At 47.2% G+C, this 24,851-nt stretch overlaps 1 protein-coding gene across 2 annotated transcripts; it reads left to right on the top strand.

The window, feature by feature from the left end:
- The first annotated feature begins 14,374 nt into the window (after window positions 1-14,374).
- 2810459M11Rik (RIKEN cDNA 2810459M11 gene) lies at window positions 14,375-23,968 on the top strand. Of its 2 annotated transcripts, none has more exons than NM_001144992.1 (3): window positions 14,375-15,084; window positions 17,100-17,213; window positions 21,462-23,968. In NM_001144992.1, the coding sequence occupies exons 1-3, from the start codon at window positions 14,475-14,477 to the stop codon at window positions 21,599-21,601; spliced, it is 864 nt and encodes a 287-aa protein (NP_001138464.1). In that variant the 5' UTR covers window positions 14,375-14,474; the 3' UTR covers window positions 21,602-23,968. The 2 variants fall into 2 exon arrangements, with proteins under 2 accessions (NP_001138464.1, NP_001138465.1); NM_001144993.1 differs by having other exon boundaries at window positions 17,103-17,213.
- The last annotated feature ends 883 nt before the right edge of the window (window positions 23,969-24,851 follow it).

A 24,851-nucleotide genomic window follows, 5' to 3' on the forward strand; every position in this document is an offset into this window, starting at 1 on the left:
CCCAACATCGCTCAGCCTGCTTTCTTACAGAACTCAGGACCACTAGCTCAGGGATGGCACCACCCACAATGGGCTGGGTCCTCCCCCATCAATCACTAAGAAAATGCCCTACAGCTGGATCTTATTGAAGGCATTTTGCTCAATCAAGGTTCCCTCCTTTCAGATAACTCTAGTTTGTGTGTCAATAAGATATAAGACTAGCCAGCACCCATGCCGATGACTTTGAAATGCATTGGGGGGGGGGGAGGGTGTCAAAGATGGCACATCCTCAGCCCTGTGACCCAAAATGCACACAGCGTACCTGCAGCAAGGCCTAGGACAGCAGTACTGGGGAACCCTCGGATGCTTGGCTTAGTCCTTCCTAGGGGTCACTTCAACAGGCTGACCACAAACTACAGAAGGAGGACCTGTGTCCTGAGGAGTCATAAATAAGGAGAGACACAAGCTAAGGCCCTCTGCTTTCTCATAGTGGTCTCCAAGGGGTGCTGAGTGTGGTGGGTCAAGGACCTACCATGGGTTCTTGTACTGGGGCCAAGCCACTGGTGAACACTTGAAGGTAAGGTCTTCCTTCTTCAGGCTGTCTCTTGAGAGCAAAGATGAGCTGGGGAATCTGTTCAAGGCAGCATTTATAAATTCCACAGGTAACTCTTAAGGCAAAAGGGATGTAGATGAAAGCCTTATGAAGAGAAGGTGAATCCTATTCAAACGGGAGCAGTCAGGCCCCACACACCAAGGCTCTTAGCCTCTCTACAATGCTGCAAACTCCTTGAGTAAGAGGAGGCTCAACGCTGGGAAAAAGAGGCCTTCTTGGGCCTTGGCTGCGAGTTTACTTTTCAAAGCTCTGCTCCCTGGAAACCTGCAGGGAGAAGTGACTCACACACACATCCCAGCATCCACTGCTCTTGGCAAAGGCAGCTTCTTGCCTCCCCAGCTTGGAGCTGCTGGGGATGCAGCATGGATGCTTTCCTTCCTAGTCCCTGGACGGCTCACACAGACCTCATTCACAAGCCGGCTATTGAATGCTTGCTGGAAATGCAAATTGCTCAGCAGTGAGTCTTCTTTTCACACACTAAAGTTGCATACTCCTGAGAGCTGCTAAGCAGGACAGGCAAGCATCCCAGAGCAGGAGGCTCCCGAAGAACTAATGTTTGCTGTTAAAGGAAGCAGAACTTGGAGCTGGCAGCCAAGCAGGACATGCACCCCGCTGGCGGTTCTGCAGGTGTCTGGCCTCTTGCCCCTTCGTGACCCCGGGCTTGCCTCTTTTGTTCCTTCATTTGAGTGCCACATCAATCATGGGTGACTAAGGAAGGACTCAACCCAACAGAGTTGTTGCCCATCCACAGTTCAAGTCCAAAAAGCTGGATAAGCTACTGAGTGAGCCACTTGCTCCCCTCCACCCAAGAACCTGAAGGCTCTGGGTACAGTCTCCCACCCAGACTCTGAGGATAACTCAGTGAGCACGAGGCTGGCTGACTATGCTCCCTACCACGAGTGCTCCTGACCCAGCCCTCACCCAGTACCTTGGGGTCCCTTCCTTCCCCAAGGTTCTCTCTGAAGTTGAGGTGTTCTTTCTTCTCAGGCACCAGGTAGGAGTCACTGGGCCTGAGATAACTGAAGAGAACAGGCTCTTCTCTTCTCTTCAAGCTTCCCATTCTCCACCAAACAAAATACAATAAAACCAAACAACCACCACCAGCAACAACAACAAAAAACCCACTTGGTTAAAATGGGTGTTTACCCTCCGAATTCTGTAGACTTTCATACCAAAGATTTGTAGCCTGTTTCCACTTTCCAAGAGAATCATTCCACATAATCTGTTTGGTGGTGGGATGTTTTGTTTTGTTTTGTTTTTTGACAGGATCTCACCATGTACCCTTGGCTAGCCTGAAACACATTGTGCAGAGCAAGAAGGACTCAAACCCATAGTGATCATCCTGCCTCTGCCTCCTGAGTTTTGGACATGTATTAACATGCCCAGCTTTCTTTAAGATAGGGTCTTACTATGTAGCCCAGGCTGGCCTAGAACTCATGATCCTCTGGTCTCAGCACTTCCAGTAGCACTGGGGTAACATGTGTGCCACCATACCCAGACAATTTCTCATGGTTGCATGATGTTCCCGCATTTACCTGGTTTATAATGGATCGAGTATAAATCATCCAGACTTAATTAGTATCTGGCTCACCATATCAATCATTGAATTCCGTCTATGGTGTCAGTTATAGTCACACATGAAGGAGAGGAAACCAGGTCTATCTGCCTTGGACAACAAGGGGAATATGGCGGTTTATGTAACTGTATAATCCACAAGTAGCAGGCTTTGGGGTAGGTTTTATTCAAAGCCTTTTCTTCTCCACTCCCCATTTTGCCTTCTGTGGAATTAGTTTCACCCGGTGGCTATGATAGTTGTGTTAGGGGCAGAAAGATGCAATTCCCTCCTCACCCATCATAAGGGGCCTGTCCTACAAAGGCAGATTAACAAAAGCATACTGCCTTTACTGAATCTGTTTCATTTAACACTCAAGCCCTTCGGTACTGAAAAGCCTTGGTCTGTTGAAGCATAGCTTTAATCCCACCATTAGGGAGGCAGAGGAGGCTAGTCTGATTCACATAAAAGAGTTCCAGGCCAGTCAAGGCTACACAGTGAGACCCTGTCTCAAAAACAGTAAATAAATAGCCAAGCCCCAGGCTTAGGTTTGATGAAGCGTAGACAGCCACATCGACATGTCACTGGACAGCATAAAACTCACAGCCTGAAGACAAAACCCAGCAGGACCTGTCTTCTCCGATTCTTATTGATCTCAGGGTAGCATTTTTCCCTCCTGGCTATGGGGCAGAACCATCTGGAATGATAGCCCTCGAGGGAGATTTACTTTTAGATTTTTATGACTTAGGGAAAGGTTCTTGGGGAAGACAAATTCAGGTTTCTATGACTCTTCAGGAGGGAGGGAGAGGTAAACGGGAGACCAAAATGGCAGAAAGTCAGAGCTACTTTGCTTCTAAGACCTTCCGGCCTGCTTTTATTTAGTTCAAAGGATCATCATACAATGCATCATACTTTGGAGTATTGTCTTCTGAGCCCCAGCAGCTGCCAACAGTACCTAACGCTACAATAGATCTTTGTCCCCATCCAGATAGAGTGCCCATGAGCCTGTCATCCCAAGCAGAAGTCCTGTGCTTCAGTCTTCTTGGATCAGCATGTTACAGGAACACCAATGGCTGGGAGCAGGGAACTGGGGAGACTCAATTGACTTACACCACTCAGGGCCTGCTGTGGGTTAGGTTGGAATTATCTATCCTTGGAGTAAGTAGGCTGCATGAGAGAAGACAGAATCAGAATAAAAACCCAGGTATTTTAAAGAAAACCATGAAATACTGAGGGTTTTAACATGTGTCAGTCCTCAGTATTAGGGGTTTTTTTGTTGTTGTTGTTTTGTTTTTTCCAATTGAAAGATTCTTTTTCGAGGGAACTACAGGCTTCTTCAGTGCTTCCCTTTTGTAAATACCACAACGGGCATCCTCCATAGAAATGTTGGCAAAAGCCCCTTCTCAATGCTGTTGCCCTCTGAGTTCTAGGTCTTTTCCCTGTTTGTGCCAACTCTTCAAGGTTGCCTTACCCCTTCTAGATACATTCTAGGTCTCTCTGTCTCTCTCTCTGTCTTCCTCTCTCTCTCTCTCTCTCTCTCTCTCTCACACACACACACACACACACACACACACACACATACACACACACAAGCAGGCTATCTCACACCTTCACGATTATTATCTACCCAGACTGGTCCAGATGGCTTTCTGAGGTTAGAAAATTCGAAACTTCCTTCTCATCCCAGGACGGTCAACTGTGATGGAGATCACTCACATTAATCAGAAATCCTAATCAGATTGACCCACCCGCCTTGTGTTTTAAATCTAATTCTTTAATCACTTTAAGCCAAGCACATTCTTTTTTTTTAATTAGGTATTTTCCTCATTTACATTTCCAATGCTATCCCAAAAGTCCCCCATACCCCCCCCACTCCCCTACTCACCCACTCCTACTTTTTGGCCCTGGTGTTCCCCTGTACTGGGGCATATAAAGTTTGCAAGTCCAATGGGCCTCTCTTTCCAGTGATGGCCAACTAGGCCATCTTTTGATACATATGCAGCTAGAGTCAAGAGCTCTGGGGTACTGGTTAGTTCATAATGTTGTTCCACCTATAGGGTTGCAGATCCCTTTAGCTCCTTGGGTACTTTCTCTAGCTCCTCCATTGGGGGCCCTGTGATCCATCCAATAGCTGACTGTGAGCATCCACTTCTGTGTTTGCTAGGCCCCGGCATAGTCTCACAAGAGACAGTTACATCTGGGTCCTTTCAGCAAAATCTTGCTAGTGTATGCAATGGTGTCAGAGTTTGGAAGCTGATTATGGGATGGATCCCCGGATATGACAGTCTCTAGATGGTCCAATCTTTCGTTACAGCTCCAAACTTTGTCTCTGTAACTCCTTCCATGGGTGTTTTGTTCCCAATTCTAAGAAGGGGCAAAGTGTCCACACTTTGGTCTTCGTTCTTCTTGAATTTCATGCGTTTAGCAAATTGTATCTTATATCTTGGGTATCCTAAGTTTCTGGGCTAATATCCACTTATCAGTGAGTACATATTGTGCGAGTTCCTTTGTGATTGGGTTACCTCACTCAGGATGATGCCCTCCAGGTCCATCCATTTGCCTAGGAATTTCACAAATTCATTCTTTTTAATAGCTGAGTAGTACTCCATTGTGTAAATGTACCACATTTTCTGTATCCATTCCTCTGTTGAGGGGCATCTGGGTTCTTTCCAGCTTCTGGCTATTATAAATAAGGCTGGTCAAGCACATTCTTGATAGAGATTTGTCTAGCAATCAAGTATATTGACCTTCCGGTATTCATGCAATGGAAAAGCCCAGAAGTCTGTTGAAATATGACTTGGATGGATACTGTAGTATGCTGCCCATGGATGAGCTGGCTCTCCAGGATGCTGGTATAGTCACTGCTAGCCACTTAACATCTATACCTCTGTCTGTGCATTGTCTTAACTAAAGAAAGCTGCCTCACCCAAGATCATACCACTTCCCAAAAGGCAAGGTAGGTTGAAGAACAAGAAGCACATGTACGGCTAAAAACAAAACAAAACAAAACAAAGCGAAGCGAAGCGAAACGAAACGAAACGAAACGAAACAAAACAAAACAAAACAAAACCCTGGATCCTCAGTTGAGAATAATCCTGGAAGACCATCCCAAATGAATGAAAAAAGATGAGGACATGACAGCCCCTAAGTATAGTTGAGGAAGAGTATATTTGTAGATATGAAGGAGTGCATAAGCCAGAGACATCTGGAAGGGTCCAGACTGAACCAGGCCATACATGATGGGTAGGGGGATGGATCATGCTCAATGTGAGAGTCCCAAATAACCAACCAATCAACCAACCAACCAACCAATCAATAAAAAGTCACCCCCAGCAACCTAGCAACTTAAAGCAACAATGTGTTATTTCCCACAAGAACCCAGGGTTGTCTCTCAGCCTTGTGGCTTCTCTCCACAGTGACCAGCGCCTCTTTACACACAGCAGCTGAATTCCAAGAGTGTTTCAACTGCACACACCACAGTATACATCCATGTTTCAAGCTGGCTTGCCCTTTTTGGCTAATGTCCTGTTAGCCATGCCCCGAGTCCCATAGGGAACTCCACAGGAATGTTCTTCCTCAGGGGCCACCAGCTCAATAACCTATCACAATCTACCTTCTGACTCTCTCTTGGTGATCTATAACTACTTGCAAAATGAGTCACCCCTTAGAGCAAAACTGGACTTCCAGGGAATCTTTTAAAACAGTCAGATGCAGGTTTGAAGTCCAAAGAGTCACTATTAAAAGGTGCTTCAGGTGAGGTATTCCAAGGGCTATTCCTGGTTAAAGGGCTACAAAGGCGGACTGTCTCCCCAGCACACAGAGGAAACACAGCAGGAGGAACAGAGATGGCAAAATACTTCAGGAGTCTCATCCAAACTGCTGAGTGAGGACAAGAGGGTTCATTATAACCACTAGTCCATAGCCAATTTAAAAAACATCTAAAGACCTTTTACTTAGTTGGTGGTTCAGTCAGGGGACTGACCTAGGCCCTCTGCACATAGGTTACAGTTGTGTAGCTTGGTCTTCTTGTGGGACTCCCCACAGTGGGAGCAGGGGCTGTCTCTGACTCTGTTGCCTGCCTTTTTAGGCCCCTTTCCTCCTATTGGGGTGCTTCATCCAGGCTTCCTAGGAGAGGAGGTGCCCGGTCTCACTGCAACTTAATATGCCCTCGCTGGTTGATATCCATGTCTTCTTCTGAAGAAAAACAGAGGAGTGGATTCCGGGTCAGACAGGGGTAGGAAGTGGGGGAGGGAGGTTGTGGGAGGAGACAGGGAGGAGGGGAAGGAGAATAAACTTATTTGGTTGTTATTGTTGGTTTTTTTTTTTCAGACAGGGTTTCTCTATATAGTCCTGGCTTTCCTGGAACTAGCTCTGTAGACCAGGCTGACCTTGAACTCACAGAGATCAGCTTGTCTCTGCCTCTGTCTCTCAAGTACTGGGATTTAAGGGTTGTGCCACTACCTCCAGGCCTCCGTTAGCTTTTTAACTAAGCCTCTTGGTGATAGTCCCAGTATTTTTTCTAGGATCCAGGATAGGCACCTTTCATTTATCCATGCCCTTGAACTCCAGTTTGCCTGGCCAGCCCACCTCCCCCAACCCCCATTTCCTCCTATCTGGAGGATATTTGGTGTGCTAGTGCTCCGTTCACCAATCACACACACACACACACACACACACACACACACACACACACACACACACTTGAGCAGCTACAGAATGTAGGAGGAAGTTCTGCTTGTTTGAGCAATGTTCCTCTCAACCTTAGGGCAGTGGCCCAGGAGACCTCTGTCCTGACTTCTCCCCTGTTCAGTAATCACAGATCCTCATAAGCCCTTAGCCTAACCTGGCCTTTCCTCTGGGTAGACTGAGCTGTCTCCACAGAGAATGGGCAGCTTCCAGAACTTCTAGCCTCAGACAACCCAGTAGCATCTGGAAGGAAAAAAAATTCCAGAGAGTAGCTGAGGGCAGGGGCTGAAGCAAATGGAGACTGTGGAAGGCAAGGGTCTGTGAGGAGCTGCAGTTACAGCGGAGCTGCAAACACCAGTGACTGAAGAGCTCTAGAAAGCTGCTGAGTCACCCAGAGGAGCTAGGAGCCAAGGGCCAAGCAGGCCAGGCTCAGAGCTGTGACACTCGGTGTGGACACTGGCTTCCTAGCACTCAATGCCTCCAGAAGCCTACAGTGTATGTCACTGGCCTGTGTCTGGCCAAACCAAGTGGCTTTGGAATCACTATGATACTAATTAACAAGCCATCTGTACCTCTTTAAGAAGTCAGATCCTGACAGATTCCCATGCAGGTGCTGCTGACACACTCTCTGTCATGGAATGCTGAGTGTCTCTGTATAGGATTGTTCCCTCTAGCTCTCACAGGTGGTGCAGGCACCCATCTGCTCTTCTTCCTGATATTATTCCCGGGCCCAGCAAGAACACAATAGGGGCTTCCTTGAGCCAGGGATCTGTCTTATAACACTTTATGTTTTGTTTTGTTTTATTGATTTTTTTTTAATGTTTCAGGATTTGTGTGTGTGTGTGTGTGTGTATTGCCTGCATGTATGTCTGTATACTATATGCATGTCTCGTACCTGCAGAGCCCAGAAGGGAGCATCAGATCCCCCTAGAACTGGAGTTATAGATAGTTACGAGCTGTCACACGAGACCTGGGAATGAAACCCATGTCCCTGGTAGAGGATTGCTCTTCAGAGCTGTGCTATCTCTCCAACCTCTCTCCAAGGCTTCTTTACACAGCTTCATCAAGAAAGGCTGAGAGGATTGCTTCTTTCTGTATGAATGGGAGCTGGCATGGAAATATGTTTTCCTGGTACCAGATTGAAGCCAGCCAAGTAGATAAAGAAACACTTCCAATACTGGTGCCCAGTCTGGCCATGCAGCGGCCGGAACCAGCCCAGGGCTAGCCACTGAATGCTTACGGTCCGGTCAGGATGTTTTCAGTCTGTACTTTCTTCCCACTCACCTTATTTTTCTAGGAATGAGGTCCTGTGGCTTCTCTGATTTCTACTCAGGAAGCTCCCAGTCTCCCAGTTCTCACCTGCCACTGCATGGCCCATAACACAAGAGACAGCTCGGAGAAAGAGAGGCAGGAAGCAAAGGAAGAAAGAATGGTGGAAGCCATTGGTTAGCACATGCCTTTAATCCCAGCACTCAGGAGGCAAAGGCAAGCGGATCTCTGTGAATTCGAGGCCAGCCTGGTCTACAAAGTGAGTCCAAGTCAGCCACGAGAAATCTTGTTCCTACCTCCAATCCCCAAAAGTGAAAACAGGCAGAAAGAGGTGAAGCAATGAAGAGGAAAGAGGCACCAAACAAAGGGGTGAGAACTGCATCCTTTGTTTTCCAAACTAGCCCTTTCTTTCTTTCTTTCTTTCTTTCTTTCTTTCTTTCTTTCTTTCTTTCTTTCTTTCTTAAACTAGCCCTTTCTTGACACCCTTGATCCCCACTTAAATTTGGCTTAAGTAGGCAAGAAGGGCAAATGGATTCAGAAATCCCAGTCTCCGATTACAACCATTGAACACCAGAAGGAAGAGCTACCTTTGTTTTATGTGGCTTCCTGGGGTGTGGATGACCAGGAAGAAGAAAGATCCTTGGCAGTCTGCCTGTTTTTCTGTTTTTTTTTAAAAGGTCTTTGTAATTTCCTGTTAATTTCATACCAGAACCTTTGCTGTGTAAATAACACAGGTAAAGATAAACGTGCTGGCCCTGGACTCCAACCTTGGTTCAACATTCTCTCCTTTATCTGTTCTGCCTCAAATCCCATCCCACCTCTGCAAAGTTTGTAATTTGTTACCTGGAGATAGAGGGGTTGGGGGAGGGAGGACGGGGCGAGACAGACAGACAGACAGACAGACAGATAGATAGACAGGGAGAGAGCATTCACCAAGCCTCAGCCTTACCAGGAAACGACCCATTAGTCTCCTTAAGGAAGTGGGATCAGTTCCTTTCCTGTTCACCTGACTTGCCCTGGCACTACTATCCTCTTAGCTTGTGCCCACTTTCAAGGTGGTAATGTCCTACAGAGGAAGAGGGAAATTGGTTAGTAAGGATGCTAAGAAGCTAAAGTAAAAACAGGAGAAGCAGCCGGACAGTGGTGGTACATGCCTTTAATCCCAGCACTTGGGAGGCAGAGGCAGGCAGATTTCTGAGTTTGAGGCTAGCCTGGTCTACAGACTGAGTTTCAGGACAGCCAGGGCTACACAGAGAAACCCTGTCTTGACCGCCTCCTAAAACAAACAAACAAACAAACAAACAAAACAGGAGAAGCACCCACATGGCCTCCACTTCAAGGCAAGAAAAAGGAAAAGAGGAACCGGACTTACTGACTGCAGCACGCACAGCCTCTCCACTGTTCCACTCTCTGGTAGCAGCTTTTCTTAGTGGATAACCCACAGTTCTGGCATGACCAAAGTGGGTTCCCCCTTGCAACCAAGGCTTCACAGTGTTATGAAATAACCTCTCAGGGGTTTCCTTGCAGGAAATATGGCCCTGCCACACACTGCCTGGCCTTGTGTATTTTTGTAATGTTGGTGGAATCTTCCATTAACTAACCCTTGCACTTTCCAGGCCTGTAAAACCTGCATCACATGGATGGCTGTGCCAAGCTCTGCTGCCACAGTGAGAGGTAGTCTACCTCGGCTATAGTGCCCTTTGGGCACCTTGGCAGCCAAACCTGGAAGCCAGTCATAGGAGGGTATCTCCCAGCACAGAATCCTCTTAGTTGCATCTCAAGTTGAGCCTCCCTCCTTTCAAATGAATTTGCACTTTCACAAGTTAGAATCTTTTTTTTAAAAGCATTGGTTTACATAGTTGGTTGTTTTAGCTATGTGTATGTCTGCAGCCAGAAGAGGGCATAAAATCCCATGGGGCTACAGTTAGGTTGTGAGCTGCATATGCATGCTAGGAATTGAACTCATGACCTCTGAAAGAAAAGCCAGTGCTCTTAACTGCTGAGCAGCCCATAGTTAAAATCATTGATAGATGGAGTCAAGGTATCTTTCCTATTATCTTAGCGTGAAGACAAGGTTTCTTCTTAGTCCTGCTAAACGCTCCCACAATCACAGCTACTTTTTCTGCACCCTTCTCATCTAACTCATTCACATTCCTATCCTCACCAAATGGTGTGGTTTTTCATATCTTGCTCCAAACTTGCTGCTCCTTCTCTCTGTAAACCTGGATAAGAGCAATGATCAGCAACTATGGCACAGCCTGAACACTATATTGTCTTAAAATGCCCTCTGTCAAACAAAACAGTCCATTATGTTTGAATTCAGCCTCGCACAAGTTCTCAGGGCATGTGCAGAAGGCAGTCATAGTCTTTCACAGAATCACACATGAATAGCCCCTCTCCAGCTCCTGGCAGAGTTCCTGTTCCCCTCTGGGACCTCTCGAGTACAATCTTTACTGTTTTCCTTTATAGAGTTCTGGTCTTCTGCTCACCCACCAGAATGGCCCACTAAGCTTGTTTAGAACATTTTGGGGCTTCTTTAGTCCTAGATTCTTCCACATCCCTTTCAAAAATCAACTTCAACGATCTCCAAACCTCATGATCAGGTTTATCATAGGAACAGCCCTTCTGAGTAGCAATGTCCATATTAGTTGTTTTTCTAGTCACTGTGGCAAACTACCTAACAAAATCAACTTAAGGAAGAACACGTTTATTCCGGATCACAGTTTGGGGTGTAGTCCCTCCCAGCCTGGAAGATACAACAGCAAGAGCAGCTCTGCTCTAGAGGCAGGAGCCTGAAGCAGCTGCTCGAAGTGCTTCCAAGGAGGAGACAAAGGGATGGTTATCGGTGCTCAGCTCCATTTCTCCTTTCCCCTTTTTGTTCAGTCTGGGACTCAGCCTCTCTGTGTGTGTGTGTGTGTGTGTGTGTGTGTGTGTGTGTGTACATGGTGTGTGTCCACCCTTGTTCAGGATTGGCCTTTATGCTCTTAAACCTCTCTGGACACATCCTCACAGACATGCCCAGAGGTATGTTTCCTAGGTGATTGAAGTCTCGTTGACAATGAAAACCAACCAGAACCAGAACATGCTGCCGCTGAGTACTCCTAGGCTCTCACCTCCTGACCCTTAGGACTCTGTGCATGCAGGTATGCCACCACTGAGCTATACTGCCAATCCCCTAGTCTCTTAATGGAATGTTTGGTTTTTGTTCTTTCTCCGGTATTACAATCAAATTCTTCAGAGGGAGATCTGATGACTGACTGGAGCTTCAGCTGCCGTTTTGGTGGTATGATGCGAGAATAGTCATTGTTCTAAAAACTGAGTCCCTGAACATCTAGGAAAAGAGATCTTCTCTATATCTCCACTTACCTACAAGACAAAATAACAACTATACTCTCATATGTGTATGTAGGATGAAATTTAATTTTTATGCCTTATAGGTCTACTCTATATTTTAGACTTTTTAGAGAGCTAATTCTTGTTTCCAGTTAAGTATAAACTTACTTACTTACCTGCCTAGGCCAGCAACTGTTGCACCTAGAAGAGACTAAAGCCCATATCACCTTGTATCACTTTGAGGAGCCTAAGGAACAGAGGCTCAGCTACTATGGCATTATGTGGTCCTGGCCACACCCCATGTGCCACCCTCCCATATCTAGAGAAGTTCATGTCAGTCAATCCTGAGCCTTCTCCCTGGCCACTGTTCTTCAGTTGAGCAGTGTGCAGTGGGAGTAGAGGATACAAAGTGTCATTGTCATGTGTTTCTAATCCCTTCCCTGGATGGTACAGCTCTGTTCTGTCTCCAGGTATAGAGGTAGGGATTGGAATGGGGTGGGGTGGACAAGTGTGAGGTATTCGCTTAACCTAACCCCTTTTATTGTCCTGGGTAGAGGATATGTGGGGGCTTCCATTGTTTTTACATTAATGTTTCATGGTTCACATTTCCTTGCCCCTTGCTTCTTGGGTATGGTCAGAGCTGTGCACACAGAACACCCAGGGCTGCAAATTCATCTTAGCTAAACATTATTTTTCCCTCAACACAGACCACCATCTGAAGCTGTCTGTTATGTGTTTACTTGTTTATTGTCTCTGTCCCCGCACAACCCTCACTAGTTGTCATCTCTATGGAGGTGAGCTTACCCACTGCTCCCAAGCACTGGGCTCATTGGAAGCTGGAGATGCCCAGTCTGCACAGATAAAGTGACTACATCACTGGCCTGGTGGTGCAACTCCATCCGTCATCCATCTCTAAACAGAAGACTTTTCCCACCCAGGTCCCAACCTCTGCTTTCAGCATCCCAGCACTCTTCCAGGGAATTCAAGAATCAGTCTGCAAAGACAAAAGCCCCATTACTGAGAACCAGACAAACCATATGGTGCCTTCCTCCAAGTACTGGTAGACAACTAGACAAAGAGACTTAGGGAAGGGAGCTTCTTGACCACCTTTGACTGCTTCATGCATACAGTAGGGACCCAAGAAAGATTCATTTTATGAATGTGCAAAACTCTCCAGGATGCTGGAGCATAATTATAAGGAGTTGGGAACAAGGTATTTTAAAAGAGGGGATTGGGGCTTTATGGTGAGGCCAGGGCTGGGCAGTAAAATGTCTTGACAACAACACCCTTTGGGCCAATTATTATGTAGTGGATGGATGGAGAAATAAAGAGAAGATACAAGCCCCAGAGGCTATTTGAATTTAACTTCATGTTAAATAGCATGTAAAAAGCATTTGTATCAACTCCAGTGTGCAGTAATAGCCACATGTGCCTTAGGGCAACTGCATTTGAACAGGGCAGGAAAACAGTTCGCAGAATGTTCTTTTGGACAAAACTGGTAGGACGTATGTTCCTGCTTCTGACCTGGATTTTAGACAAATAGTCATAGATGCATATACATGTACACACCTTACACCTATAGACCAACACCAGAGCACGCCAGCATCCCATGTCCACTTCTAGATCAGTGGCTCTCAACCTTCCTAACTCTGCAAGCCTTTAATACAGGGCCTCAAGTTGTGGTGACTCCCAACCAAAAAGTTAGTCTCATTGCTACTCCATAGCTATCACTCTGCTAGTATTGTGCATCATAATGTAACTGGCTTTTCTGAAGGGGTCACAAGGGACGGGTTGCTCTAGACTTGTTCTAGATTCTGGCCCATGGGGAACAACAGCCTCACATGACATCAGGTGGTACCCAAATGCAACAAGTGTTTGTGGAAAGGATGATCTTGATCCATTTGGAGGAAGTATTGGAGGCTGAAGAGAAGTGGTAGAGGAGGTCCCCTGGGTGATGGTTAATTCTAATTATCAAGGAAACACAACCCAGAATCACCTGGGGAGAGAGTCTCAAAAGGGGACAGTCTAGGTCAGCTTGCCCCGTGAGCAGGTCTGGGAATGGCCAGGATTATCTTGATCACCTTAACTGATGAGGGAAGACCCAGCCTGAAGGGTGTGACACCCTTCATTGGTGTGATTGTACAAAAATATTCCTATCTCTTCACTCATGGGTGTGGGTGTGTTGTGGCCAGCTGTCTGGAAGCTCCTGCCTCTGTGACTTCCCTGCAGTGATGGCTACAACCAGGAACTGTGAGCTAAAATAAGCCCTTTCTTCTCTTCCCTAAACTGTTTGGTGTTAAGGTATTTTTATCACAGCGACAGAGTTGAAGCTAGGATGTTATGCTTCCCATCTCTCTCCCGTTCTCACTCACTCTTCTGCTCCAACTGGGCTCCAAAGCTTACACCACTGGAAAAGCAGGCCCTGACGCCAAACCCTGTAGGACTACTCCGAAATAGCTCCAGAAGTTAGAAATGGTGGTACAGACTGTAATCCTAAACTGAAGCTAAAGGGTCTCCAGATTCTAGGCTAGGATGGTGAGATCGTGTCTCAGGAGAAAGAAAGAAAAAAAAAATCTGAGAGATGGTTTACCGATTAAGAGCACTGACTGCTTTTGCAGAGGACCTGGATTGGGTTCCCAGTACCCATGTAGTTGATTATAAACATTCACAACTCCAGATCCAGGAGATCAGACGCTGGTACTAGTGCAGATGCATTTAAGCAAAATATCCATACACATAAAACAAATAAAACGCATAAACAAACAAAACCATCTTACCCTAAGAGGGTACATTAGTCAGGTTAATAATGTCCACTCATCCTCAGTCCCCCACAAGAGCCTGTACTTTCTAGATGTCCTAAATGCTTAGTAGTCCTAAACTACTGAGTGTGTTACTGGGTATCTAAATGAACGAATGAGTGAATGATAAATTCAGTGCGGCGGGACAGGAGTGCGCAGGGGGTCTGGGCGGCTCGGCCCTCGGGGGCGTGTCGGCCGAGGCAGCGGCGGAGCTCCCAGCTCGGCGCAGGAGGCGGCGGCCAGCATGGAGAGCGAGCTGGAGGCGCTGGCCCCGCGGCCCGCGAGCCCGGCGGAGCCACCCTTCCAGGCGTTGGTGGAGGCGGCGGGTGGCCGCGGGCAGGTGCTGCTGGTGGGCGAGCTGTGGGAGCGCGAGCAGAGCCGCGCGCTGCTGAGGGACTTCGCCGGTGCCGTGTTCCCGCCGGAGTCCGCGCCGGGCAAGCCGGGCTGCGCAGAGGCCGAGAGCGCGGGCACCGCGGCGGCCACCGAGTCGCACGGGGCTCCGGGGGCGAAGGCGGAGCGAGCCATTCGCTCGCCGCTCGTTTTCGTGCTGTGCCGCGTCGGATCGCTGACCTCCCGGGAGTCGCGGCGCCGCCTGCGGGAGATGCTGCGGGACGTGCGCGACCGGAGGTGTGAGGGCGCCGCGCTGGTCGGAGTGCTGGTGGCCGACACGGGTGCGGATGACGCGAGGGCGCCCGAACTGCAGCTGCTCGAGACGCTGCTGCGCACGGTGTTCGGCCGCCAGGTCGGGGGCCCGGTGCAAGCAGCAGCCTTTCGTCCCGGCTGTCCCGCCTCCAGCCTGGCGGTCCAGGAGGCGGCCTGCAGAGCCCTGCAAGCTGCGGGGCCGGGACGACCAGGTGAGGCTGCGTGTGGGGTCAGGCTGGGCACTGGGGAAGGCGTCCCTTTAGACCGGTTGAACCCGTTTAGGCCACCCAACTCTGTTGAGGTAAACTGAGGCCCGGTGCTGGGAGGTCCCCAGCACAAGGCTTCTCAGCCTAAGGTGGACATGCTCTGGACATGGAATTGAGTCTGTCTGGCCAGATCCTGACTGCACATGAGATCGGGGGTGGGGTATCTGAGGGTACAACTGGTGGGAAGTGGGTAAGAAGTAGAGTTGAACTGCTCTAAACAACAACAATGTAGGAGTTGGAAACTGGGATAGAAGATGCAAAAATTTGGGTGGTGTGCGTGGGAAGAACTGAGTCTGGGGGGCGGGGTGACTGTAGCTTTAGGACAAGTTTGTCCTGGTAGGATTGTCCTCAGAGCTTTAGGAGAGGGGGAGCTATACAGGAGGCTCGGTGTGGAAGGGAGGAAGGCAATCGAAGTTCCTGGCAAAAACACAGAATAGGTGCCAGGGACGTATCCGGAAGGGTGTGAGGGACCGAGACCGTGACGACCTCAGTTATTCCTGGTAGCCACCGATCGCTGGCTGCTTCCGCCAGGTTTTCCTTCCACGCTCTATTCTAAAGTGTAGAGATGGTGTGAGCGCTTTTAGTCGGAGACTGCTCCGTCATGGGATCAGACGTCCCAAGGCAGCGTGTTTTGCTGCAAAGTACTGGGATTAAAAAGAAGGTCCTAAGTGGAGCCCTGACAAACGCTAGGAAAGCTTTCCACCGCTCAACTCACTTCCGTTTGACCTTTGACTGTAGTAAGCTTTTGAACTAAAGAGTGGCTGTGTGAGGTGTTCTGGCTGTGTGAGGTGTTCTGGGGCATTAGCCTGCCACTGGGAGATGTCAGACCTTTCACACCAGGAGACGTTGTCTGATATTATAAATGTCACACTTGCACCTGCTGGCTAGGCCACAGTAGTTCTCTGGCGGTTCCCTCCCCTCCCGCCAACCTTCCTTTGGTGGAGGCTGACCGACCTCCAGGATCCTGAAAGATTAGGCAGATAAGTACCCCACGTGCATTCCTGTTCTGAGAATCATTCATTGGCTTCCTTACCTGGCTTTGAGGGAAAGAAGGTAATTTACACAAATTCTCCCCAGACTAATGAGCTAGTGCCTAGAAAATTCTTTAAGCCTTCCTTCTCTTGAGAGGCCCTCACACCCTGGCACCCAAGATGGATGACCAAATCCTTGGTTTAAAATAACCCCTTCCACTCTGGAAAATGGGACCTTTGCAGACGCATCATCCTCTATTATATTAAACACTTGCTTACTCTTATAAAGCACTCTCTGAGAAAAACAAAACCTTTTACTAATGAATTTTACTAATTCAAGTTCATGAATTAACTATAACTTCTTGTTGCAGCTTTGGCTGCAAGGAAACAAAAGTGACCCATGCCTTTAATCCCAGTAGTCAGTACAGAGGCCAGCCTGATCTACATAGTGAGTTTGAGGCCAGCCAGGGCTACACAATGAGACCCTGTCTCTAAAACAAAACACCCCCCCCAAAAAAGCATTTAATTTCTTGGTGTTCAGAAATAGTCTGAAGCAAGGTGTGACAATTTGCATCTGTAATCCCCAGTATTCAGGAGGTTGAGATAGGAGGATGGAAAGTTCAAGGCCATCCTAGGGTACGTAGTGAGATCCTGTTTCAAAAGCAAATGAACAGATGGGTGAATAAAGAAATGAAGAGGTGAGGAAGGAAGCAAGGAGGGAGTGTGAACTAAAAATGGAATGATATCACTGCCCTGTGAGAGTTTTCTCTAGTGGTATGCAATTGTGGTTGATTTGATGTCATTCTGTTGCTATGGTTTCCCTAGCCTGTGCACATAACAGAAATCTGCAAGGCTGATGTGAGATAAGCAGACAGATGAAACCAGGACAGGAGAAAGCTGAGGTTCGTGGGTTGCTGAGGGAAGTCCTTTGGCTTGGGAAGCAGGCACTAACTGACCTCTGCCTTGCGGATTTGTTCTCTTTCTTTCTAGCAGAAGGTGCCTGGGAAAGACCTGCCCGCACTGGCCTACTGACTTGCTTCTCCTGGGGTCCTCGGAGGCAGAGGAAGAACCGAGGTGTCACCTCCTCTCAAGGCCCAGCTCAAGGTAAGCACCTTGGCTGCCTGGATCCTGAGTGAATTCAGGGACCTTAATGACATCAGATGAACATCCTTGGAGCACTGTCTCCAAATTGAGACTAGCATGAGCCTTCAGGGTGTCAAGCAGGGCTCAAGCTGAGTCAGGCCGAGTGTGCCTGCCCTAGTAGTTCTCCAACCTGGTGAAAACATGAAGAGAACTATAGTACAGGAATTTCACATGCATGGGGCGGGGGGACAGGCAGGCCAGTGTTCTCTGAGGAGCCATGGAATGTTAAGGAGCTAGAGGCATTTGAAGTGGGATACAGGAGTTCCCATAGGCAGACACAGGGGCTCAGAAAGTATCCTGAGTGAAGGTTTCCAGCAGATACCATTCTCAGAAAAGGAAGAGCCCTCAAGGATGCTCAGAGCGGAGGTGCAGATGGAAAGGGAAGGCCTTGGGGTGGGGAGCTGGGCTACATAGGGAACAGAATGCCCTTCAAAGGGGCAGGGTCTAAGACACAAGCAGAAAGATGAAGGCAGCCTGTGGAGACAGAGCGATCAAAGGCAGATCTGGCTAGAGGGAACCACAGCAGCCTCTGGAAGAACGTAGGGTTACTTGGACCCACAAAGGCAGAGAGCCAAGAAAGAGTGGCTTCTAAGATGGAGCCATCGTGCTGGTAAATAAAGGCGAGTCAAGGGAAGGGGAAAAAATAAGGAACAGAGGTGTAAAATAAGCTTTTATTGTGTCCCTTATTTAAAACTGACCATTCACTGATCTAGGAGCCTTCTTTTACTGACTAATAAATTGATACAAACAATGGCTTAAAAGAACATACAGGGGGGGCTGGAGAGATGGCTCAGCGGTTAAGGACACTGACTCCGCTTCCAGAGGTCCTGAGTTCAATTCCCAGCAACCACATGGTGGCTCACAACCATCTGTAATGAGATTTGATGCCCTCTTCTGGTGTGTCTTATGTCAGCTACAGTGTACTCATGTATATTAAATAAATAATTCCTTTAAAAAAAAAAAAAAAAAAAAGAACATACAGGGGCTGGCGAGATGGCTCAGCGGGTAAGAGCACTGACTGCTCTTCCAGAGGTCCTGAGTTCAAATCCCAGAAACCACATGGTGGCTCACAACCACCCATAATGAGATCTGATGCTCTCTCCTGGTGTGTCTGAAGTGACCTACAGTGTATTTACATATAATAATAAATAAATCTTAAAAAAAAAAGAAAGCCGGGCATGGTGGCGCACGCCTTTAATCCCAGCACTCAGGAGGCAGAGGCAGGCGGATTTCTGAGTTCAAGGCCAGCCTGGTCTACAAAGTGAGCTCCAGGACAGCCAGGGCTATACAGAGAGAAACCCTGTCTCGAAAAACCAAAAAAAAAAAAAAAAAAAAAAAAAGAAGATACAGTAGGCTGGTAGGATGGCACAGTGGGTAAAGGTGCTTGCCACCAAGATGGAAGACCTGAAATCGATTCCCAGAATCCGTATTATGAAAGGAGAAGACTAACACCCACAAGTCATTCTTTGATCTACTCTCTCTCACACACACACACACAGACCCACACACTCACTCACATATACAAACACACACATATGCACTGGCACCCATACAAGTGCACCCAAATTCATGCAAAGACATACACACATGCACATACCACACAAGAAAACCCCACAGTATGTATAACCTATGCACATCCTCCTGGACATTTAGTCGTCTCTGAATTATTTACAATCCCAAACACAATGTAAACACCATGAGACTACTTGTTATAACATATATATATATATATATATATATATATATATATATATACTTATTTATTTTTTAATTGTTTAATTTTTATTTTTTGTGCATTGGTATTTTGCCTGCATGTGTGAGGGTGTCGGATTCCCTGGAACTGGAGTTGCAGACAGTTGTGAGCTGCCATCCTGGTGCTAGGAATTGAACCCAGGTCCTCTGGAAGAGCAGCCAGTGCTCTTAACTACTGAGCCATCTCTCCAGCCCCAAGAATATTTGTTTTTATATTTATGAGTATAAGTGTTTGCCTCCAGGTATGTATGTGCACCATGTGTGAGAAGTACCCATGGAGGTCAGAAGAGGGCATCAGATCTCCTGGAACTCTAGTTATTGATGGTTGTGACCCAGCCACCACGTGGGTACTGGGAACTGAACCCAAGCCTCTGCAAAGGTAGCAAATACGTTTAACTGTTGGCCACCTCTCCAGACTCCCTTCTACTGGATTATTGGGGACTGATGGCAAGGTAAATAGCTCTCTTGTTCAGTACAAACAATTTTTCTTCAAATATGTTTAATCCAAGCTTCATTGAATCTGGATTAAGAACTCACGCATACAAAGAGGTGACTGTGCATACATTTGTAACATACATGATAAATATGAGATGTACTCATGTATATACATATGTTATTTTGGAATATTTTCTTCAGCAATAGCAGATCATGACTATTTTCCTAAAGAAATCATTGTATCATTGATTGTATCCTTGTATTTTAAAAGATAACTGTGAGCCGGTCTTTGTTGGTGCACACCTTTAATCCCAGAACTCAGGAGGCAGAGGCAGGTGGATTTCTGAGTTCGAGGCCAGCCTGGTCTAGAGAGTGAGTTCCAGAACAGCCAGGGCTACACAGAGAAACCCTGTCTCGGAAAAAAAAAAAAAAAAAAGATAACTGTAGATGAATGTGTAATTTAAAGCAGTGTAGTGAGATCAGTGTATACTTTGCCCAACTTCCCCCAATGAATATATCTCAAAAAATACTACAGTAAAAATCAGAACTATGGTGCAAGATCACAACCAGGGTACACATGTTACTGCAAGATACAAACTGTATACTGGGTTCCCTAATTTTACCTGTAAGTGTGTGTGTGATTCTGGGAGATGGACCTACAACATCATTCTGAGCTATAAGCACAACAACATTTTATTGGGTTTTGGTTTTAAGATTTTCTTTTACCTATTCCTTGACGATTTTATAAATGTTTTGTTATTGAGATAGGGTTTCATATATTCTAGGTTGGCTTCGAACTCACAAAGTTTCAAAGTATGACCTTGATCTTCTTGTCTTCGTCTCCCAAGGACTGGGATTATAGGCCAGGCACCATCATACCTAGCTTATGTGGGAACAGAATTTAGGACTTAATGCATGCTAGTCAATGCTCTACCAACTTAGCTACATCCCCAACCCCAGTCTTGTTTTGTTTTGTTTTGTATTTCTTGACAGAGGTTCTCTGTGTGGCCTTGGCTGTCCTCAAACACTCTCTCTCTCTCTCTCTTTCTCTCTCTCTCTCTCTCTCTCTGAGATCTGCTTGCCTCTGTCTCCCAAGCGCTGGGATTAAAGGCATATACCACCACTGCACAGCCCTAAACCCATTCTCTCTCTCTCTCTCTCTCTCTCTCTCTCTCTCTCTCTCTCTTTGTTTTTTGTTTTTTGAGACAGGGTTTCTCTGTGTAGCCCTGGCTGTCCTGGAACTCACTCTGTAGACCAGGCTGGCCTCGAACTCAGAGATCCACCTGCCTCTGCCCCCCCTCCCCCCCGAGTGCTGGGATTAAAGGTGTGTACTACCACGTCTGGCTCCTAAACCCATTCTTAATGCAGAGCCTCCACATATATAAAAAACATAAATTGTTTGCCTTGTGCCTTCTCTGAATGCTGCCTGAGGATCAGTTGTAACTCCTTCAGCTGCAGGCGAGGAAGCCAAGACTCCGCTGCTCACTATAAGCTGTAAGGAAACTCATTAGCTCCCATAAAAATAGCAGAGTTGACTTTAGAGTTGGTCAGCATCCTCTCAGGAGCTCACAGACTCCCTCGAGGACCTGGAACTTTTCCTTCTCTCTGATGGCCCATCTTGAGTTGGTCTCCTCCTTAGACTGGTAATGAGCTCACTAAGTATGTCTTTGCAAAGACATCTAAAAGTGGGCTTGCTGGGTCAAAGGGCATGTGCCATTTAAAACACATATATATGATTTTAAACCTGTATTTTGCTTGGCTTTTTGAATCTCTGATGTCTACACACCGTAGTGTACACATGGAGATCAGAGGACAACTTGAGGGAGTTGGTTCTCTGCTTCCACCATGCGGGTCCTGGGAACCAAATTCATGGTGTCTGGCTTGGCAGAAAGACCCTTTACCTGCTAAGCCATCCAGCTGGCCCTGTTTTGGCTTTAGAAGTAGATCTTGGGCCACATTCCTCCCTTTAAATGCTTGGATATTGACTCATAGACATGATCTTTTCATCTTCGAATGTTCTAGAACACCTCCAGTTCTCGGAAGAGGAGCTTGCACTGACACCTGTATTTCCCAATGGAGACTGTGAAGACCGTGGAAATGGATCTAGAGCCCAGGATGGTGGTGTCCACATCCCACCTGACCCCCCAGAGGACACAAGATGAAGGCTGGGCCCCTGGACTGGCCCTAACCTGCACACTGGACTCTGGCCCTTCTCAGTGAGTCTCCACGTCACAGTGTTACCTCAGCAGATGGTGACTGACTGACTCTCAAGACCCCCCTTGCTTGGGGGCTGCCGCTTCACTGTTGCCAGCTCGGCAACAAGGCCTATGGGACCTGCTCCACACTCAGTGTTCCTTTACTCTGTGGTCATGGTGGCTCGATCTTGTCTCTCTGTGCCTTCACTTCTCTGAGCCAAGGAGCCACTGTAACGGCTTTGCAGACATGTCACTCAGTCTCTGGGCTTGTTTCCCAAATAACCGAAGGGCTGCCAACCCAGTGGCTTTCCGCCAGGAGCCACGCTGCACCTCCGGGCAACACTGGAAACTTGTGTGAAAGCAATTAGTGGTCATCTCACAAGTGTGGAGGGTGGACCAGCTACAAATAATTAGTTTACTCAGAATGCTGATTGTGACAGTTTTGAAAAATAGAAGGGCCGATCCCTTCTCCCTGTCATTCTGGGAAGATATCCCCTTAGGTTTCCTGGGATCTTGGCTCCCAGAACAAGCCAAAATAAAGACCTGACTGTTGCGGTGAGGGGGCCTGTCAGGCCAGAGCCAAGATGGCTTGTGTGTTCCAGGGCCAGGACCAAAAGCGCCTTGCATGCTCTGAGAAAAAGGGGCCTCTGTCTCTTCTCATGTTGACACTGATTGCTGTGCCAAACCCTCTGTGGAAGTTTGCTGGGAGCTGCCTATAGCACCAAGGAGAGGGAAAGCCAGGGTATTGGGATTCTTAGCCCCCGGACTTGTGCTAGATCTCAGGTCCTGACCCAAGTATCCTGGAGGTTCTGGAATCTTCCCTCTGAGTCTGTGAGTCACATAGGGTGAGTAAATATCTCCCACAGAGCCTACCAGGGTATCTATTCATGCAGAAGCAACTGGGGACCACCTCTGTTGCCCCTGCCTGCCCCTGGAGAAATCCATCTCTGGAAGGACAAAAGCCCTTACTGGTTTTTCCCTGATATGGAGAAAGCACTGTCAGAGGGGAGTAGACACATCTGTGAGACGCTCTGCAGATACCCAGGTGTGCTGTGCTTCGCATAGCTCCCTGTGAGGAGGAGCTGCATACCTCTGAGTCACGATTCAGCTCTTTCTGTGATGATTCGGAGGGAGAGGACCCTCCCTGCTCCTGCCTCAGTTTCTTCTTGGTGATCCACAGCCTAACCCTATTCCCTCTCAGTCTCAAGTAGAAACTGTGAAGTCGAAAGAGACAGTGTCTTCCTGGAATGAGGTGGGAGCAGACATCATTTTAATAATGCAAGGTTGTACCCCGTAGGAAATGGCCCCAACTAGCATCCTTTATTCAAGAATGAACTCCAGGCCAGGATGTAGCTCAGTTAGTAGAAGGCTAGCCTAGAATGCTAGTTTGATCCCCATCATGTATAAACTGGATGAAGTGCATATGCCTATAACCCCAGTTCTTTGGAAGTAGAGATAGAAGGATCAGAAGTTCAAATCCACCCTCAGCTACAATGTGAAATGGAGGCTAGCCTGGGCTACATGAGACTCTGTCTCAAAAAAAAAAAAAACTTTGAATTATTAATTTGACTTGACTTTGTTTTTAAACGGGAAGAGTGGTATATTTCAAGCTGCTATATTTTTGTTACAGTATTGATCTATGCAATCCTGTGTAATCATTCAGTTAAGATTTTTATTATTTGATCAAAGAAAGGGGCTAGAAATTTAGGTTGGGAATTTGTCTAAGATAGACGTTACAAGGGTTAAAAATCTTTTGTATCTGTTACCCTTGTTGAAACTTAGGAAACTGAACATTTAAATCGTTGTTTCCTGCAGTCTGTGGCGATTCCTCTCCAGCCCTCACTTGGAGCTCCATCCCCTCTGTACTTTCCTCACAGGGACATTTGAGTTTGTAGTCTCTGGTCTAAAGTGTGATTTACAGACCATTCACATTGGTGGTTGTGGTTTTAATTGCCAACTGCAGATCTCGGGACTGGTTGAAAAGGTCTTTGTACTGAGTCTGGCTTCTGCTTCCCAGCTGGTAAAACAGGTGCAGCAGTGGCCCGTGGTTCCCAGCAGACAGAAAGACCTGGGTTTCACCAAGGGTGGTCTTGTGGGGCCCTTCCAGGGGACTTTAGAAAGACATGGAGGTTGGAGTGGCCTGAGGAAAGGCTGGAGACCTGGAGGTCCAGTGGTCCCTGGGAGCCCAGTGTGAGGAACTGCCCAGGCAGGCCCCACTCTGGGTCCTGGGGTTCTAACCTGTAATGTGATGGAGGTTCCCCCTGCTTTTGACCTGAATGCTGGTTCCTTACCTCTAATAAACCAGACAGTGCCTCGCTGTATCTGATAGAAGCAGAATGGGTCTCTCCTTTCTTCTCTGACACCATTCTCACGGGACCCTGGCGAGGAGGGAGTCTGAACAAATGAAGTGGCCCTAAAAGTCCTGCAGGCCCAGGTGACTTCTCCACAGCCATGTGACTAGGGCTGTAAAATGCATAACTGGGAATCAGAAGCAGCTATTAAGTCCATTTGTTTATCTATTTGCTGTTACGTTTTACTTAAAGGAGGGTTGTAAATGCCATAGCACACACATAAAGGTCAAGGTCAGGACAGCTTGTGGGACCCCATTTTTCTTTCCACCATGCGGTCCAAGGGAAACACACTTAGGTCATCTGGTTTGGTAGCAAATACCGTTACCCGCTGAGCCATTACCATTCCAGAAGTAAATATTTAAAAGGAAATTTTTTTCTTTAAATTTAAAGATAGCATGGGATTTGGTACACAATAAAAGGTATGGACATTTATGCCTATGTGTGCATTTAACCAGAGAGAAGCCAGGCCTTCATTGACTCTCAGACAAACCTTTGTAAAATTTGTGTTACAGTTTCTCTCCTGTTCAAGTGTTTGCCTCCAAAGAGTTCCTGGCTTTGGGAAGAGCCTTTTGTAAAACAAAAACAAAAAACAAACAAACAAAACCCACAAATGTGGAGGCCCTTGGCTGGCAATGTCATTGAGCTCCTCTTTTTCTGCTAGAAGGAAGGACCAAATTGGAGCAAGAGGATAATGACCACTGACCACTGGGGATGTGAAGGCAGTCTGTGCTTTAAGATGCCAGTGACAGCCAGGCACTGGTGGCTTACCCATTTAATCCCAGCACTTGAGAGACAGAGACAGGCTGATCTCTGAGTTCCAGGACAGCCTGGTCTACAGAGAGAAATCCTCTCTCAGGGGTTGGGGG

The sequence above is a fragment of the Mus musculus genome, chromosome 1 (assembly GCF_000001635.26).
Source record: "Mus musculus strain C57BL/6J chromosome 1, GRCm38.p6 C57BL/6J".
NCBI lineage: Eukaryota > Metazoa > Chordata > Mammalia > Rodentia > Muridae > Mus > Mus musculus.

Coding starts and splice junctions, on each gene's coding strand:
- 2810459M11Rik (NM_001144992.1), top strand. CDS start 14,475: ATGGAGAGCGAGCTGGAGGCGCTGGCCCCGCGGCCCGCGAGCCCGGCG. Junction 15,085..17,099: donor TGCGGGGCCGGGACGACCAG/GTGAGGCTGCGT, acceptor CTTTCTTTCTAG/CAGAAGGTGCCTGGGAAAGA. Junction 17,214..21,461: donor CTCTCAAGGCCCAGCTCAAG/GTAAGCACCTTG, acceptor CGAATGTTCTAG/AACACCTCCAGTTCTCGGAA.